The 18,329-nt window shown below is 55.7% G+C and overlaps 1 protein-coding gene across 2 annotated transcripts in view; it reads left to right on the top strand.

The window, feature by feature from the left end:
- Positions 1-4,330: 4,330 nt before the first annotated feature.
- The window catches only part of TRPV3 (transient receptor potential cation channel subfamily V member 3), a 29,609-nt gene continuing 15,610 nt past the window's right edge, over positions 4,331-18,329 (top strand). For both annotated transcript variants that reach the window (XM_030861772.2, XM_030861771.2), the window contains exons 1-7: positions 4,331-4,446; positions 9,042-9,146; positions 9,347-9,433; positions 10,358-10,512; positions 11,280-11,456; positions 13,988-14,128; positions 16,535-16,815. In XM_030861772.2, the coding sequence (XP_030717632.1) occupies positions 4,331-4,446; positions 9,042-9,146; positions 9,347-9,433; positions 10,358-10,512; positions 11,280-11,456; positions 13,988-14,128; positions 16,535-16,815 (1,062 nt within the window). The remainder of the gene's footprint in view (positions 4,447-9,041; positions 9,147-9,346; positions 9,434-10,357; positions 10,513-11,279; positions 11,457-13,987; positions 14,129-16,534; positions 16,816-18,329) is intronic.

Genomic DNA, 18,329 nt, shown 5'->3' with positions numbered 1-18,329 from the left:
TGGGTGTTCTTTTGTAAAATGAATGATTACAACCTTTGTGTAAACCCGGGTTGTTTAAAGGAGGACACACCTGCAACTAGCTTGGTCTTTTTTATCTGTCGCTGTCTATTGATCTCTCTCAGTTCCCATGTCCTCCACTCTCCATCACTCGGAGGCAGCATGAGTCACCACCCAGAATCCCTGATGGGCGGGCTGCTCAGCTCTGCTAAACCAGGGACAGCTGTGGCCACTGGGATGCAGACGGACACGCTGCTGACCATTGGGTGGGTCTGCTCAGGCCTGAGGCTGCTGATGGAGCTCTGCCTGGCTCCTGGTCCCCCCTCCTTGCTCACTGCACCAAGTGGGGCATTTTCTAGAGCAGGTCAAGAGATCGGCCCCTCCCTGGCTGCACCCCCTCCCCCGAGACCCCTCCTCTCCCTTCTCCCTTCTCTTTCCTGGAGGAGGGGGTACCTGTGGGCCTGCATCTCGGGCCTGATGTCTGCAGGGCTTGGGAGGTGTGTGTGTTGGGGGGGGTCTTCTCAACACTTGCCTGGTGTGTCCCCCCTAAGGGGTCAGGGCTGACTCAGTGGCCTGGGGCCACTCAGTTGGCTGCAGCCGGACTTGAGTTTAGATGTTGCCCAAGATCGTCACCACAGCTTGAACGTGCCTGTGTCTCTTGCCTCTGAGTGCCTGCTCCGTGGCTCTCCCTGTGTAGACTGTCCTCCCTCCTCCCAAGTCCAACCCAAATGCCCTTCTCTGAACCCCTCCCCCACCTCCCATTAGAAGCACTTCCTCCTCCTGGGCGGCTTGAGTCCTCTCTGTCCTTGTAACCTGTCCCGTGGGGTTACAGTTCCTGCCCGAGCCTGGCTGCCGCGTGGCTCACAGCTCCTTGAGGGTAGAGACCACTTTCCCCAGTTCGGAACCTCACGCTGGCCCCTGGCTTCCCTGCCTGGCCTCCCACTGTAGGCTCTCATGATGTGTTGGATTCAATAGGACTGAATGCAGACCAGCCCCTGCTCCACACACAGCAGAGGGGGCTCCCTTTTCTCCTTGCTGGGCACGCTGTGTACCTTTGGGTGGGAAACAGAGGCCTTCTTAGCCAGCCTGGCTGTTGAGAAAATGTGCTAACACAACGCAAAATACAGATGCCAAGATTGGGCAAGAGCCTCACCCTTAGGGCTCAGAGGCAGTCAGCCCAAAGCAAGCAGGGAGGGGTGAGGGGCTGAGTCAGGAGGGGCAATTAATGGAGCAATAGAGGGCGGACTGTGTTTGGTCCAACGCCTGGCTTTAATGGAGTTTCAGGCAGTGATGGGATTGCGATGTGCGCTTAGGAACTTTGAGGCTCCTTTGACTTAAACTGCAAAAGCAGCCCCCTACTTCACCCACACCTGAAGCCTGTTGGCCCCGGAGCCTGGTTTTCTGCCCCTTACTGGCCACAGGTGGGAAGCCTTGAATGGGGACTTCTTCTGTCTCTGAGCGGACTTGATCCCAGACTTTGAAGGACGGAAAACAAGTCTTGGGGGTGGCCATTGTGAGGTCAACCAGGCCAGCCCTGGGCTGTGGCGTTGCCTCCCAGGGGTCGGGGCTGAGCACTCGACCGTTCATTTGTCCCGCCTACCAGCAGGATCTCTGACTTCTCACAGCATCCTTGGGAAGCAGTTATTATGAGGCCCATGATGGGAAGCATCAAATACAGGAAAGGGAAGCGTTGGGACCAAAACTTCAGGCTCAGCACCTGCTGCCTCCCCTGCCTTCTCCTGGGCCGGGGTGAGGCTGCCCTGGGGGTGTGGGGCTGACTCAGGCAGGGCAGGTGGGCGGTGGGCGGGCGTGGCAGCTGTGGCTGGTGGGCGTGGCCTGCCTGACATCAAGGGCAGGTGACCCAGCAAGTTCTGCCTCTGACGCCTCATTCCAGCCATCCCTCTGTCTCTGATGAGAGCCTCTCACCACCTCAGCTACAATCCTACTGGGGGGCCTTGGGCCCCTACACATGCGGTGATCTGAGAACAACCACTGCCACCTGGACCTCACCAGGTGAGTCTTGCCGAAGAGGTAGCCAGTGCCCTCCAAGGCCGCAGGGTGCCCAGAGCGAGGACCTCAGGTGTCCCTCTGCCAATTGGCCTCAGGGGAGGGCTGGGGGGGAGCTTGGGTCTCTAGCAGGGAAAACAAAGCTGAACGTGAGCTCTTGGCCACAGGGAGTGTGTGAGAGCACAGGATATGATGGATGTGGGAAGCTTTCCCCTCCCCGAGGTTTGGGGATATTGGGGTGCGAGGACAGTCGTAGCTGCCCAGGGCAGAGGTGAGGCTCCTGTCACCCCCACAGGCCCCAGGGACGTGACTCTCCAGGGCAGCAGTGTGATGGGAGCTCAGGATGGGATGAGATGGCCCCAGAGTTGGAGACGGACAGGGCCCAGGCGGCTCATAGGAGCTGAGTCAGCAAGCCCTGGACGGAGCGTGGGCCCTGTGGCCCCCCGGCCTGGTCAGTCTCCCAGGAAAGGCCACTCCAGTCAGTACCAGGTCTTGGGAGGCACTTCCCAGGTGAGGACGCCCAATCCCAGATAGAGTGAGGGCCAGGCCTGCAAGAGAGTCCAGCAGGTGGGAACGCAGGTTTATGGGGTGACTCAGGGAGCTAATTAGAGCTGCTGCAGTCCCCGACCAGAGTTCTCTGACCCCCTCCTGCTCCAGCAGCCCAGGACTGTCCCGTACTCACCAGGCAGGGCAGAGAAAATGGAGCAGCCAGTGGTCATGGATGAGAGATGTAGGGGACCATTCAGCCCATTTTTCAGAAGGGAAAACAGAGGCCCAGGGAGCGGTAAGGGACAGGCCCTCCATCCCTCTCTTCCAGTGTTGGCCCAGCCCAGCCTCTAGCCCCACGGGTCATTTTGGGCTGAGGCAGGTGGTAAAGGCAGCCCACCCTTATCAGGCTGTGACTGTGGATACGGCCTGGGGCCTGTGTGCTGAGGATCCTCTCCCAATAGGATGCTTAAGGCCTCCTCAGAGCTCCCTAACTCTAGGTGCCTAACGCCGGGGCACCCCCGGGATGACTCTCCTCTCCCAAGATTGCTCACGTTTAGTGGGGTGGGGCGCGCGGGCAGAGGGAGGAGGCTCTCCCATTTCCAAGTCTCACTGCAGTCTGCAGACAGCCAGGTCCAGACACTGCCTCCGGGGGGCTCTCCTATTTGGGTCAGGATCACCAATGGCCCAAGCTCCACCCAGAAGAAGATGTGGGCTCTTCTTATGGAAATCACCGCCCCGCACCCCTGCCCCGGCTCCCTGTGACTCTGAGGGAGTTCTCTGAGGGTGGCTTAAGCTGAGAATGGCCCCCGCTCACTGCAGAGTCACCTCCTGTCCCCACAGCCCTTTCCCCTGCCCACCTCTTCCTCTATGGCCAGCCCACCTCCCCGCTGGCCCCCACGGCAGCCTCGTCCTGGCCTCTGGTCTCCTCCATCCCCCTTGTGCCGTCTCCGGTAGGACCTGGGTCCCTCTCACGCCCCCGCTGTCCCCAGGTTCAGCCACAGCTCCTACTACAGGCCCAACCTCTTCCCAAGCCTCTTACCACCCACGGGTCCAGCCACACCAGCTCCTTGCCACTCGCCAAACTTTCTTGAGCCCTGGTCTTTGCTCAGGCTGTCGCCTCTGCCTGGACAGCCCTGCCTCCAACAGAAAGCTCGAAGTTCCCCTCAGTCTCCTTGGAAGACATATCAGTTCCTCTCCCCAGTACCTCCCTCCAAGCCCCGCATGGGGTCCAGTCCTTACCGAGCATCAGTAAAGCAGGTCTGGACAGAGGGGGCTGGGGCTCAGCTGCTCCCTCCAGGTGGACAGATAGCCACATAGCTTGTTACACTCAGCTTTGCGGGGGAGAAAGATGATCAGCGTGTTAGTGGCAGAGAGCACCAGGGGGTGAGAAATTAAAAAGCCGGAGCGGCCTGAGGCTGTGTTACTAGGAGCATAGTGTCTAGAGGAAAGGAGGTGACAGTCCTGTTCTGTCGAGGAGAATTCTAAGCACAAAACCTGAGAGGGATGTTGAAAAAGCAGAGCTGATTCTCAGGAATCCACCTGGAGATTTGTGGGGCTGGAGAGGATGTCTGGAGAGAGGTCAAGGGCATGGTGACCTCTACCTGGAAGGTCTGCTGGGCTCTCCTAGGACCCAGAGGAGCAGGGGTGCTGAAGCGGGGAGCAGGGGAAGCTGCGGGGACAGTCTCCCTGTCCCTGAGACGGGGTGGTGGCCTGGGAAGGCAGAGTGAGCTCCCCGTCCCGGGGGGTATGAGCAGGGGCCATATGGTGCTCCAGGGCGGTCTGAAGCTCCTTTCTGTCCCTTCAGCCTGAGCATCTGTGCTGTGGTTGTGTTCCAGCCATGGATGCCCACCCGAAGGAGATGGTGCCTCTCATGGGCAAAATAGCCACTATGCCCAGTGGGAACGCTGCCATCCTGCAGGAGAAGAGGCTGGCAGAGATCACCCCCACCAAGAGGTAGGACCAGCAGGTTCAGGGCTGGGTGCTCTGCTGTGAGGGGCACAGGAGGAGCCTGGCACCCACCTTCAGGGACTCCTCGCCTGGGGTGGACCTGAGAATCTCAGTCTCATCTGGGGTGGCCTGGTGCCCAGCCAGGTATAATGGGGGGTGTAGGGGGGACAGCACTGCATTCTCTGGGGTTGAGCTCGGGAGGTTAGTATGACTGGAATAATCAAGGGAGGCTTCCCTGGGGGCCCAGGGGCACCAAGGCAGAAACATTCAGAAAGGCTCCTGGGGGAGGTGGGGAGTTGCTGGAGCCCGAGATAAGGAGCAGAAAGATGGGTGGAAATTCCAGGTAGCAGGGACCCGCTACAGCATACATTTTTCAAGTCCACTGGGGGCTTTCATATCCACTGGGTGCGTAGCCAGGTAATTCAGGCTCTCCAACCCCGCCTGTGTAAGAGGGACACCAGCCACGGCACCAGCCCACAGAGTAACAGTTAATTGCAATTGTGCCGACAACGTGCTCGGCACGGCGCATGTTGGCGCTGATAATGTTTTGTTACCTTGAACTTTGTCTTCATTGTTGTCGTTGTCACTGTCATGCCCCAGGGCCCCTGGAAACTGCACAGGGCTGGGACAGTTATGACCACTTCCCAGTTGAGGACACGGAGGTGGCGGGAGCAGAGAAAGTCCTTCTCCGGGGTCACAGCTGGCCCCTGAGCTGTCTCCACCGCAGTCCCCGCCTGAGCCGGTTCGGTGTCCCTCAAGCCTGAATGCCCCTCCTCCAACCCCGCGGCACTTCCCTTGGACCCGGGTGGGCCCCCGGGGTCTAGGTTGGCCCATTTGCCCTGCCTCTTCGGCCCCTGTCCCAGGCCCCTTCTTGGGCCGAGGTGAGCCGGGTGCTTTCCCGTCTCTTGATTTGAGTAGAAATTGCTGAGGCCTTCTGTGCATGGGGCGGGGGCTGGGCCCAGGCTGGGCAAGAACACCTGCCCCTGTTCACAGTCTGGATGGTGAGGGGCCCCCAGAGAGAAAGTGGGGCGTGGCCTGGAGAGAGGGTGAACTAGGCGGGGTCGGGCCTGAGGAGGGGCAGGTCGTTCTGATCCTGTGGGCATGTCGTTGAGGAGCTGCTTTTACAGTGGATGGTGGCAGGTGGACAGGAAGGGAGAAGGCAGAGGCTTGGGGCAGGAACCAGTGAGGAATCCCATGGGACTAAAGTGCCGGGTGGGTGAGGGTGTCTTTGGGGGGATAAGTCCCACCGGGGCTGGGTCTTGGCAGTCAGTTAAGGACATTGGACAATTGGGGGTAGTGGGGAGCCATGGAGGGATTTTGTATGAGAGGGAGGGCATGGCAAGATTGCATTTTAGAAAGGATACTCTGGGTGATCTGTGTGGGTGATGGATTAGAGGGGAGTCTGTTGTGACTATTGCCCAGGTGATAGGTGGTGAGCCTGGCGGTGAGAAGCAGGCACAGATCAGAGAAGTAGTAGGATAGTGGAGTCTGCCGGATCAACTCTGGGAGGGGAGGGAGGAGGACTGAGAGACATCCCCTCCTCCGGTGGGGGGACCTGGAGGGGTGATGGGGCCACCTCTGACATGAGTACTTCAGAGGAGCAGGAACAAGGGCAGGAGGAAGGAGCCAAGTTCAGGTGTGAAATGTTGGCTGAGAGGTTCCAGAGGCTCATTCAGGTGGAGGCTCCATCCTGGAGCGCAGGAGAGAAAACTGGGTGGATGTGGAGACCAGACAGGTGTCGGGGGCCCATGTGGGAAGCCCGGGTCTGGGAGGGCTTGTCTGGGCAGCAGCAGAGATATCTTGGATCTAAGCCACCAGCACTGCCCTCCTGCCTCCTTTCCCCCTTCCCTCCCCTCTCACTTTCCCAGGGGAGGTTTGGACCTCAGAGAAGGACTGAGGACAGAGTTTCAGGAAAATCCCAGATTCTTCCTGCAGTCGGGCTGCCCTTCTGAGCCCATCCTGGCTCATGAACTTAGTTCCAGGGTCAGCTCTGCCAACGGCCCCCGCCCAGCTAAGGGCCTGGTGTGAGGTGTGACCTTTGTCTCATGAATTGGTGGTCCCTTCTCCTTCCCAAGGCTCTTTGAGGGACCTCGTGTGCCTACTTCTCCCCAGACCCCAAAGGTTTGGGCAACTCCCTCAGAACAGAGTATAGGACTCAGGTTTAGAAAGAAAAAGAAAAGAAAATATTATATGTCAGAAGGCAGTTCTGACCACTGAGGAAATATGTCCTAATGGGGGAATTGAAGGCACCAAGAAATCTAGATTGGGGAGAAATTTCTGGACCTGGAGCTTTTTCTGAAGCATCATGCCCCTCCCTGTGAGTGGCTGCTATGGTTACCTCCCCCTGGGCGTCACCTTGCCCAGGGACACAGACACAGGCCATGAAGGCTGCAGAGGCACTGGCCTTGAAGCTCAGAGCACTCGGGCTTTTCTTTGGACAAAGTAGGAGAGATAAGCTCCTCCCCAGGCCTGAGTCCGCCTGGGGATTGTTCTCTGCCTTCAAAGGAACAGAAATGCAGGAGGAATTGTACAGAGCTGTCTGTCTGCGCATCTGAGTTAACAACACCTTGGTGGTGGTTCCTTTCTGGCTGGGTCAAAGTAGGAATGAACAAACAGCACCTGCTGCAAGTTAGGAGCCGGGATGTCACCCGGCCAAGACCTTGCTGTCTGCTCATGCTGGTGGATGAGATGTGGCACATGCAGTGGCAAGTAGGGCAGGCAGGGGACAGGCCCTCGTGGTCTAGCAGCTCCCTGTCCCAGGAGTTAGGTCCTTACATACAGCTGGGTCCTTTCCAGCTCAGCTCTCACCATCCACCTTCCCAGCCACTGAAGTCCTCCTTCCTCAGTCACAGCCCTCAACTTCCTGTTGAGGGATGCAACCTCACAACTTTTACAGTTTAAGGGTGTGTTGGTCTGTCTGATTATTGGTCTCTCCATCTATCACCTATCTACCCACCCAAGTATTCATTCCTCAGACAGGCATCCATCCATCCATTCATCCTTCCAACCATCCGTCATCTACCCATCTATTCATCCGTCCACTCGTGTGTCCAACGAGCCATTCTTTTTTCCACTCATTTATCTTTCACCTATCCATCCTTACACTCAGCCATTGTTAGGTCTTCTGAGCGTCACGACAAATGTTGGGTTCTAGAGAATTAGGACGATGCAATTGTAGTTTCTGCTGTTGAAGAACTTACAGCCACGGGACAGTGTGTTATTGCCTAGAGCAGCAATCCCCAACATTTTTGGCAGCAGGGGCTGTTTTTGTGGAAGACGGTTTTTCCAAGGACCGGGGGGAGGATGGTTTCGGGATGATTCAAGTGCATTACATTTATTGTGCACTTTATTTCTATTATTATTTCATCAGCTCCACCTCAGATCATCAGGCATTAGAGCCCAGGGGTTTGGGACCCCTGGTCTAGAGCAAGAAAAGCAATGGCCTTACTGTGCTATAATCTGGTCTGATCCTTGGGGCCAGTTCTTACCAACCCACTGAAACAAGAGCTTTGTGAGGGGAGGAATTTTTGTCTACTTGTTTACCACTGTATCCGCAGCTTCTAGAATAGTACTTGGCACATTGTACATGCTCAGTAAATATTTGTTGAGTAAATGCACTACTGAACCCAGATAAGTAGGGTGGGATGGAGGTCAGGGCAGGAGCTGGACCTGTTGTCCTGGGGAAACACCTGCAGGTGTGGGAGTTGGGCTCTGCCTGGAGATAGTCAGCAAATCTCAACCAGGATGTTTTGCTAGTAGATGTGTTTGTTAGTCGCTGGGTCAGAGCTGCCATAGTGGTGTGGTGATGACTTTGGGGTGGCAGTTCTGGGGTACTGCCGGGGTGCAGGGAAAGGTGATCTCACAGGATGACCTCTGATGCCCATTTCAGCTGGACGGTCCCTAAGTAGACAGTCCTAGAGCAGCACTGGCTCCAGAGTCCAGGTCTTTTTTATTTGTTTTGTTTTTTGTTTTTTGCGGTACGCGGGCCTCTCACTGTTGTGACCTCTCCCGTTGCGGAGCACAGGCTCCGGACGCGCAGGCTCAGCGGCCATGGCTCACGGGCCCAGCCGGCATGTGGGATCTTCCCGGACCGGGGCACGAACCCGTGTCCCCTGCATCGGCAGGCGGACTCTCAACCACTGCGCCACCAGGGAAGCCCCAGAGTCCAGGTCTTAAGGATCATGTAGCCCAACCATTTTCATATCCGGTGAGGACACTTGGTCCAGAGAAGGCCAGTGACCTCCTGGGGTCACACAAGAGGAGAGGCAGAGGCAGAGCCAGACTAGAACCCAGGCCTCGGGTTACCAGCTAGGGGTTTGTTCCTCCCTTTGTCTTCTCTTTTGGAAGAATGATTTGATTTTATGTCAAATCAGAAGGTTCCTCTTGGTAGGCAGGAGACAGGCAGGTGGGGGGGGCCAATGTATCAGGGAACCCTGCCCTCACGCCATTTATGCCGCATTTCTGGACTAGCTCTGAGCCTTCCAGGCTTCCCTGGGAGTGAGCACTCCGTGAGATGGGCACCCTCGACAGTGGGGTTGCAGGACACACAGGTGGACAGGCCCTGTCCCAGCTCTAATGGCCTTGCTTGGGTGTCCCCCCAGTGCACACTTTTTCCTGGAGATAGAAGGGTTCGAGCCCAGCACCACTGTCACCAAGACCTCTCCCCTCATCTTCTCCAAGCCCATGGACTCCAACATCCGGCAATGGTGAGTACTGCGACCCCAGCATCCGGCAGTGGTGAGTACTGTGGCCCGCCGGCCCGCCACCCCTGCCCTGGCCCAGCCCTCAGCTCTCGCGGGCGGGCAGTGACTCGCCCTGGGCCACACAGCCAGACCTGCTTGGGGCATACTACCATTGTCCATTTAAAAACTTGTCCCTCTCTCTGTCCTCCCCATTCCCCCAGCAGCCTCCCCGGCAGCTGTGATGACATGGACTCCCCACATTCTCCTCAGGATGACGTGACAGAGACCCCATTTAATCCCAACAGTCCCAGGTGAGCCTGGCCCTTCCCCTCCTCCCACTGTGCCCACCAGGCAGGCGCCAGAGGGACAGGAACCAGGACCCTGCAGGAAAGAGAAAGAGGCCAATCCTGGGGTGCAAATGTCTGGGCCCATAGCTATGGCATGTAGGTCATTTTTGGGGGGAAGGGAGTATTACATTTTATGAAAGTAATACCCGTTCATTATAAAACATCCGGACAACAGTATGCAGCAGAATGAGAACTTAACGCAATGCCATATACGTAAATTAAAAATATATGCATGTAGGGGACTTCCCTGGCGGTCCAGTGGTTAAGACTTCGCCTCCCAATGCAGGGGTGCCAGTTCCATCCCTGGTAGGGAGCTAAGATCCCACAGCCTCGCAGCCAAAAACCCAAAACATAAAGCAGAAGGAATGTTGTAACAAATTCAACCAAGACTTAAAGAAAAACATACATGCATGTAGCCATCAAACATCAATGTGCATTTTGCAAGAACACACACAAACAAAAGGAAACACATCACGCATTCCCGTGGCTGCCTATTTGGAGTGTAGGGGTGGGGAGAGAGATATGAAAAGTATTCAAACAACACAAAATATGAAAGCGAAATTCCCCTTCCTCTGACATCATTCTTTCGAGGTAATCAGGATGAACAGTTCGGCACGTATCTTTCCTGATCATTACTATGTGGATCCAAAGATACAGTTTGATAAAATGTGCTTGCATTTGGGTTAGAAGCGGAGCAGCACAGGGCAACATGAATCCCAGCACCTCCGCCCACCCCCCAGCACTAAAGGAGGGGATTTCAAGCACTGTGACAGGCACGTGCAGATGGTGGGGGCTGGCGCCGAGCCCCCTGTAGGCACAGCGGCTTTGGAGGGGTAACGGGAGACAGTGGTGCACGTGTGGTGAGTTGGAAACATTTTCTGGCCTCAGTGCAAACCTGGCCAAGCAAGAGCAGAGGCACAAACAGAAGCGGCTGAAGAAGCACATCTTTGCGGCTGTGTCGGAGGGCTGCGTGCAGCAGCTGCTGGAGCTGCTGATGGAGCTACAAGAGCTTTGCGAGCAGCGCCACAGCCTGGAGGTGCCTGGTCAGTGGCTGGCCCTGGCAGAGGGTGCAGGGCTGGGGGTCCTGCTCGGCTCCTGCTGTCCACCTACCCACTGCCCTCCCACCCCGCCCTCCAGCCTTAACTGCTGGGCTGGCAACTTCGAACCTGATTCTGAGGGCAAGGGGGAGCCATGGAAGGGCTTAGACAGGTGACGGTGGAGGATGGGGGTAAAACTGGAGAAGGCCGCCGTTCAGGCGGAGTTGGGACTCCAGTGGCAGGGCTGGGGAGGGGGGAACAGCCCTTCCGGGAGTGGCACTGGTAGGACTCCAGGACGTGAGGAGTGAGTCCATGGCGGTGCCATTTGGACTTGGGAGACTTGGTGGCTTGTGGGACCCGAGCTGTCTTGGGGACCAGGAGAGTAGAAAGTTAAATGGAAGGGGGTGAAGTCTATTTGCAGGAAACCGGGGTGTGGGGTGGTGGCCTGGAGATTTCTGAGCTGGACAGTGGGAAGCCAGGCCACGGGTGGGATTGGAGACGGTGGGAAGGCAAAGAGCAAAAGGTCTCTGATAAGGCTCTGGGCAGCTCACCGAGGGGGAGGAGCCAGCAAGGAGGCGGGAGGAGGAAGAGATGGACAGGGCAGAGGGGAGCGCGGAGTTCAGGGCAGGGAGCTCCGTGGAGAGCCCGCGGCAGGTTCTTGAGGTCTGTGGCTGCAGCCGCCACAGCCCGGCCTCCCTTTCTCCGGGCCGGGAGGACCAAGGGCAGCCGGGGTCCCCCTGTGCAGTGGCTCCATCCTGCGACCCTGCCTGCAGACTTCCTCATGCGCAACCTGACGGCCTTGGACACGGGGAAGACCTGCCTGATGAAGGCCTTGTTGAACATCAACCCCAGCACCAAGGATATCGTGCGGATCCTGCTCGCCTTCGCTGAGGAAAACGACATCCTAGACAGGTTCATCAACGCCAAGTACACGGAGGAGGCCTTCGAAGGTACCCGCCTGCGGGAGGGGCTGTGCAGACGGCGATTTCTGGCGGTGGTGGGGCACAGGCACTGCTGTTGCGGAAGCCCAAAGCACTTAGTGTGGTGCCCGGCACCTTCCTTCATTCTGCAAACAATCTTGACCTCTGGCCGCGTGCCAGGCAGTGTTTTTGGTCCCAGAACACAGGAGTGAACAAGACAGATGAAGGCTGATCTAAATAAGGCAATTTAAAAATTGATGAAAAGAAAATTACAAAAAAACCAAAAGATAATGTCATCAGAAGTAATTGGGGATGGGCAACTTTAGTGTGGATGGTCAGAGAGGTGAGCTTTGACCCGAAGCCAGCACGATGAGAAGGATCCAGAACAAAGCAAGGGCGAAAGCCTGAGATGGGACTGAGCTTGACAGGGCTGAGTGATGGCAAGAAGCCTGGAGAGCTGGGCAGGGCCAACACATAAGTAACTATTAGTATCGCCATTATCCTCATCACTATTAACAGCCCCATTTGGGACTCAGTTTTGTGGCTTCTCTCTTAGGTGGTCTGGAGAGGGGGCAGGGAGACCAAACTCAGGAAGTCTGTTGTGAATAACCAGTAAGGTGTGTCTTTGAGTTTTTGGAGTCAGTAAACGTCCCACTAGGATCTTATGACACGCTTGTGTCAAAAATGATTGGCCTGAGAATAACTGGATGCCATCTTACTGACATGCCGAGGGTGCTAAACATCTCAGCTTTTCGCAGGTGGGAGTCTGGCTTGGGCCCTTAACTTTTCTTGTGGGAGAAAGTTATTTTATTTGTACTTATTTATTACCATTATTATTTGTTTTTGCCAGTCTGGTGGGTGAAAAGTATGAACTCATTAGGTTCAAATTTTCATCTTCCCGATTACCAGTAATTCCAAACATCGTTCATTTCCTGTATTGTCTGTGTGTATTTTCTTCTCTGTGAGGTGCTTGTTAATAATAGTTTCTCAGTTTTCTTTTAGGTTGTTTGTCTTTTTATTGATTTGTAGGAGCTCTTAATCCTTTATGGACTTTTTTTTTTTAATTAATTTATTTATTTTTGGCTGTGTTGGGTCTTCGTTTCTGTGTGAGGGCTTTCTCTAGTTGCGGAGAGCGGGGGCCATTCTTCATCGTCATGCACAGGCCTCTTACTGTCGTGGCCTCTCTTGTTGCAGACCACAGGCTCCAGACGCGCAGGCTCAGTAGTTGTGGCTCACGGGCCTAGTTGCTCCGCGGCATGTGGGATCTTCCCAGACCAGGGCTCGAACCCGTGTCCCCTGCATTAGCAGGCGGATTCTCAACCACTGCGCCACCAGGGAAGCCCGCATTATGGACTTTTAAATGCACATTGCCTCTTTTATACATCTCAAATATTTCCCCCAGCCTATCGCTCGTCTTTTAACTTTCTTTAAGATGTCTTTTGAAACACAGAAATTTTCAATTTTTATGGAAGCAAATATGTGAGTGTTTTCTTTATGGCTTCAGAATTTTGGATTTTGCTTAAGAAGTCTTAAGAGGGTTTTCCCTCCAAAAAGGTTAGTTATTCACAATTTTCCAGTTTTTAAAAATGCTTAGTTCTTTGATCCAGCAGGACTTTGTTTTTATGTATGGCATGTTAGCAGCTCTTTGGAAAATGCTGTTTCTGGTGTAATGTTCTGAGACACCGGCCCCCGCACCCCCAGCCCTCTGGTCTCTTCTGTCTGGAGGTTCTGTAGGCTCCACCAACTGTGTCTATGTCCCTCCCCCACCCCCCTCCCTGCTGCTTCTCCCCTGTTCTGTTTCTCCGTCACCAGAGTATCACCCACCCAGCACCCAGGCCAGATGCCTGGACCTTACCTGAGACAGCCCTTGTCCCCCATCCCCAACAGACCATCCTGAGGACTCTTTCTTCCCAAGGATCTTTGGGTCCATTGGATGGACAGCTCCTCACAAGTCTGAGCTCCTTCTAACACATCCTCCAATTTTGCAGCCAGAGTGCTTTGAAAATACACATGTACAAAACCCCAAACTCTGATCATGTCACTGCCCTGCTTCAATGCCTTCTGTGCCTTCCCATATCCTTTGGGATAAAGTTCTAACCTCTTAACCTGGCTTACGAGGCCTTGAGTCAGCCCCATCCAGCCTGGCTAAACTTACCCCTTAGTTTCGAGGCCACTCTGGGAAGCCCCCCAACCCCTTAGGCTGTGTTAAGAGCTCCTCTGGATACCACAGACCCTGCACCTCCCCATATCATAATGCTCAATTCGCAGGGAGACTGTGAGCTTCCTGAGGACAAGAATCAAAACTGCATCCCGTGTCCTGCTGTGTCCCCATTGCCTGGCTGTGGGGCACAGAGCAGACGCTCCACGAATAATCCTTGCTTCCACGCAAAAATGAATGAAGCGAAGAATGAAGCTGGGCGACGCAGACCAGGCAGGCAGCTAGCATTTCTCCACGGTTCGGTGGAGGATACAGAGGACAGAGAGGGGAATAGGCCAGAGAGGGTGTGTCACCCCCGGTCCCAGCCGCTGAGCGCAACCGCCCACCCCTGTCCTGTCCGCAGGGCAGACGGCGCTGAACATCGCCATCGAGCGGCGGCAGGGAGACATCGCCGCGGTGCTCATCGAGGCCGGCGCCGACGTCAATGCCCACGCCAAGGGCGTCTTCTTCAACCCCAAGTACCAGCACGAAGGCTTCTACTTCGGTGGGTGCCGCCGCCCCGGGTTGGGGTCTGGGGGCGAGAGGGGCGGAGGGCGAGGCGGGGCTTCTGCCCATAGAAGCGCTAGCAGGCAGGGGAGACCCCACTGCCAATCTCTGCTGGCTCAGTTGTGTCCGAGGCCCTGGAGGACGGAGCCGGGACCAGGGTGGCGGCAGGGGCAGATCCACCTGAACAGGACCGCCAGGCTGGAGACCGGCACTTGGGAGGATGGGGAGCCTGCATTTGGGGAGTGTCACCTGGTGGTGTTAGAGGACACACAGACATTCACCTGAGCAGCCCCCGGTTGGGAACATAGACCTGGGAGGGAGAGCAAGGAGAGCGCCCTAGTTTACAAAGAGCAGACAGGTTCTGAGAAGGGAAATGACTTGCGCCAGTGTAGTAAGGAACGGATGTAGGCATCCTGCCTGCCAGCTCTGGCCTCTGTCCCCTGTGTACAGTGCCTCTCAGGGCTGCAAACAGGAGTCAAAAGTAAGGGGACAAAAACTCCCTGACTGACACTTTAGGGGGTCCAAAAGCAACTGGTGTTAGGCCATCCCGGGTGAAAAAAAATTTTTTTATTGTATAATTTAGATACAGTGAAGTTCACCCTTTTTTTTTTTTAATTTTTATTTATTTATTTTTGTGCTGTATGCGGGCCTCTCAGTGTTGTGGCCTCTCCCGTTGCGGAGCACAGGCTCCGGACGCGCAGGTCCAGCGGCCACGGCTCACGGGCCCAGCCGCTCCGCGGCACGTGGGATCCTCCCGGACCGGGGCACGAACCCGCGTCCCCTGCATCGGCAGGCGGACTCTCAACCACTGCGCCACCAGGGAAGCCCCAAGTTCACCCATTTTAATGTACACTTCTGTTCATTTCCACAAATGCGTACAGTTGTATAACCATCACTGTGATCAGGACAGGGGACAAACAGCTCCATCACACCAAAAAATTGCCTGGTACAACTTTGTAGTTAACTCCTCCTCCTTGCCCAGGCCCTGACTGATGGCCACTGACCTGGTTTCTCTTCTGGATGGTTTTTTAGTCAGCAGGACTAAATGGGTCTGGGTGGCCTTGAGGACAGGGTCTTGTCCAGTCAGACCTGGCTGGGAAACATCTGTTGGGTGGGATGAAGAGAGGTAACAGGATGGAGATTGGGGGGGGAAGCAGCAGGAGACCTGATGTCCAGCCCTGGTTCTGTCCCCGGTTTGCTGTGTGACCCAGTGTGAGTCACTTGCCTTCTCTTTTCTCAACTAACATTGATTGTTTACTATATGTACCAGGCATTGTTCTAGGTATTTGAAATATATCTGTGAACAAAACCAAGATCTCTACCCTCATGGAACTTGCATTCTAGATGGGAGACAGACCATCAATAATGGATATAACAAATAAGAATGTTATGTAATATGTTAGAAAATAACAAGTGCTATTGAAAAAAATAAAAAGTAAAGCAGGGGGGACTTCCCTGGTGGTGCAGTGGTTAAGAATCCGCCTGCCAATGCAGGGACAAGGGTTCGATCCCTGGTCCGGGAAGATCCCATATGCCGTGGAGCAGCTAAGCCTGTGTGCCATGACTACTGAGCCTGCGCTCTAGAGCCCGCGAGCCACGACTGCTGAACCCGTGTGCCACAACTACCGAAGCCCACGTGCCTAGAGCCCATGCTCCACAACAAGAGAAGCCACGACAATGAGAAGCTCGCACACCACAATGAAGAGTAGACCTGGTTCACGGCAACTAGAGAAAGCCCGTGTGCAGCAACGAAGACCCAAAGCAGCCAAAAATAAAATAAGTAAAATAAAAAGTAAATAAGTTAAAAAAAAAACAGCTCAAAAAAAAAAAAAAGTAGTAAAGCGGGGGAAGGAGATCAGGAATTCTGGGCCAGGAAGGAGCTGGGTTTCCATTTTAAAAGGGTAGTTAAGGTGAATGATTCATTGAGAAGGTGACATTAGAGCAAAGACTCACAGGTGGTAAGGTAGGGAGTGATGCAGGTATCTAAGGAACAGCACTACTGGAAGAGGGAACAGCCTGTGCAACGCCCCTGAGGCAGAAAAGTGCCTGTGTGTGCTCGAGGAAAAGGAAGAAGGCCATTGTGGCTGGAGGGGAGTGAGTGAGAGGGAGAGGAGGAGGTGACGTCAGAAGATGTAGGGCCTTGTAGGCTGTCATTGGAATTTGAGCTTTTGTTCTGGGTGAGGTGAGCCTTATGTATTAATAGGATCAGTCTGGCTTCTGTGTTGAGGATAGTGTTGGAGGGCTAGGGTAATAGCAGGGAGACCGGTTAGGAGTTTGTTGCAATGATCCAGCTTCAGTCTCCCACTCCTGCTGAGATGGGCAGGATAAGCCCCATTCCTAGAACTTGGGGAATCACCACTCTGGTCCAGGAGAGAACCGAGCCCCTGTGCTCCCCCTCCCCCAGGCGAGACACCCCTGGCCCTGGCAGCCTGCACCAACCAACCCGAGATCGTGGAGCTGCTGATGGGCAACGAGCAGACGGACATCACCTCGCAGGACTCACGGGGAAACAACATCCTCCATGCTCTGGTGACGGTGGCTGAGGACTTCAAGACGCAGAATGACTTCGTCAAGCACATGTACGACATGATCCTGCTGAGGAGCGGCAACTGGGAGCTGGAGACCATGCGCAACAATAACGGCCTCACGCCGCTGCAGCTGGCCGCCAAGATGGGCAAGGCCGAGGTGGGTGAGGCCCGGGGCCGGCGGGAGGGCGTGAGGCCTGCTCCCCAGGGGCCCTTCTGAGTGGCCGACTGCACGGACCACGGACAGGCAGCACGTGGACACACCCTCTGGACTTCAGGCCCTGACATTCTGGGTTTCTGTCTCCTGCCCTGGGACCCCCTTGCCGGGGCCAGAGTGGAGGAGTCTTAAGGCTGCAGTGACTCAGGCTTTGCGGCCGAGGATTCCTGCGCAGTGAGGCACCCAAGCGGAGGCTGACTGTCTGACCCTGGGGGCCTTCAGCCTCTTATGAGGACGGGAGTCCCCGAATGTCTGCTCTGGATCCAGAGCCAGTTGGCTGCTGGTCCCTGACGCTGGACAGACCCCAGCCTGTCTGTCAGGTTGAAACATTGAGCCAAGTCCCCAGCAGAGTATGTGGCTGCTCGTGGCTCTCTGTGCCCTTGTGATGTGGCCGAGGAACTCAAGTTAACTGGGAGCTTGGTGAAGACTCAGCTGGGGTGGGCTCCCATCTCTATCTGTGGTGGGAGCCACGGCTTGGTCTGGTTTCAAGGTCAGGACTCATCATGGCAAAGCTGCCCTGAGCGTCCACATCTTGAGCCCTGGGAGGGGACCGTGGCTCCTAGGAGGCTGCAGGAGGGCACTGGGTAGGGTGGGGACTGTGGAGCCATCACAGCTGTGCCAACCTCAGGGCAACTGATGAGGGAGGTGGTGCCCCGAGGGCCTTGGGTCCCGTCCCAGTGCTCAGGGCTGGTGCCCACAAGGGACCTTTTCATTCTCTTGTGGGAGGAGGAAGGGGTGCAGAACAGCTTTGACAGAGGAGGAATTGTGTGCCTGCCTCGCCCATCTCCTGCCCACCCCAAGGACACAGCTTCCTGGGGGCTTTGAGGAGAGTCAGACTGTGGTCACAAGTCAGAACTTTCTCCAAGGACCGCTGCACCATGTGTTTGTCCCTGGGGAGGGCCCAGGGATGAAGCTTCCTGCATGGAGCATGGCCCCCTGACCCCTGGTTCCCCAGAGGATAATGTGTCCCTCCACCCACACCCACCACTTCTTGCCAGTCTTGGGAAGCCGCCTGCACCCTTCCTGGCCCCTCCGCTCCTTCATTCAGTGTTCTTTGGAAACTTTTCCAGATGCTGCCCAAGTTGGCCACTATGCTGGGAGCAGAGGGTGCGGTCATACTTGAGACACAGACCATGTCCTCGGGCTCTTGTAGCCTGGGGCACAGGAAGGGGAGACGTGCCTTATCCCTAGGAGCTCCCTGCCTGGACTGTAGAGACTAGGCTCCCGTGCGAGATGAGATGGGAACCCCACTGGGTCACATGAGATCAGGGCTCTGACACTGTCCTGCCCATTAGGACCCTCCTCCTGGGCCTTGGGTTGGTGCCCCAGGAAGTTCTGCCCCCATCTTATCGTACCCAGGGCTCGCTTTCGGGAACCAGTGAGCTCTCCATCTTGCCTGCACTTTGGAACCACCCAGGAAGCTTTACAAGATGCAGATTCCTGAGTCCCACCTCCAG

Source organism: Globicephala melas, chromosome 20 (genome assembly GCF_963455315.2).
Source record: "Globicephala melas chromosome 20, mGloMel1.2, whole genome shotgun sequence".
Lineage (NCBI taxonomy): Eukaryota > Metazoa > Chordata > Mammalia > Artiodactyla > Delphinidae > Globicephala > Globicephala melas.
The sequence above is the reverse complement of the archived record's forward strand: the minus strand, read 5'-3'. Positions and strand labels throughout refer to the sequence as shown.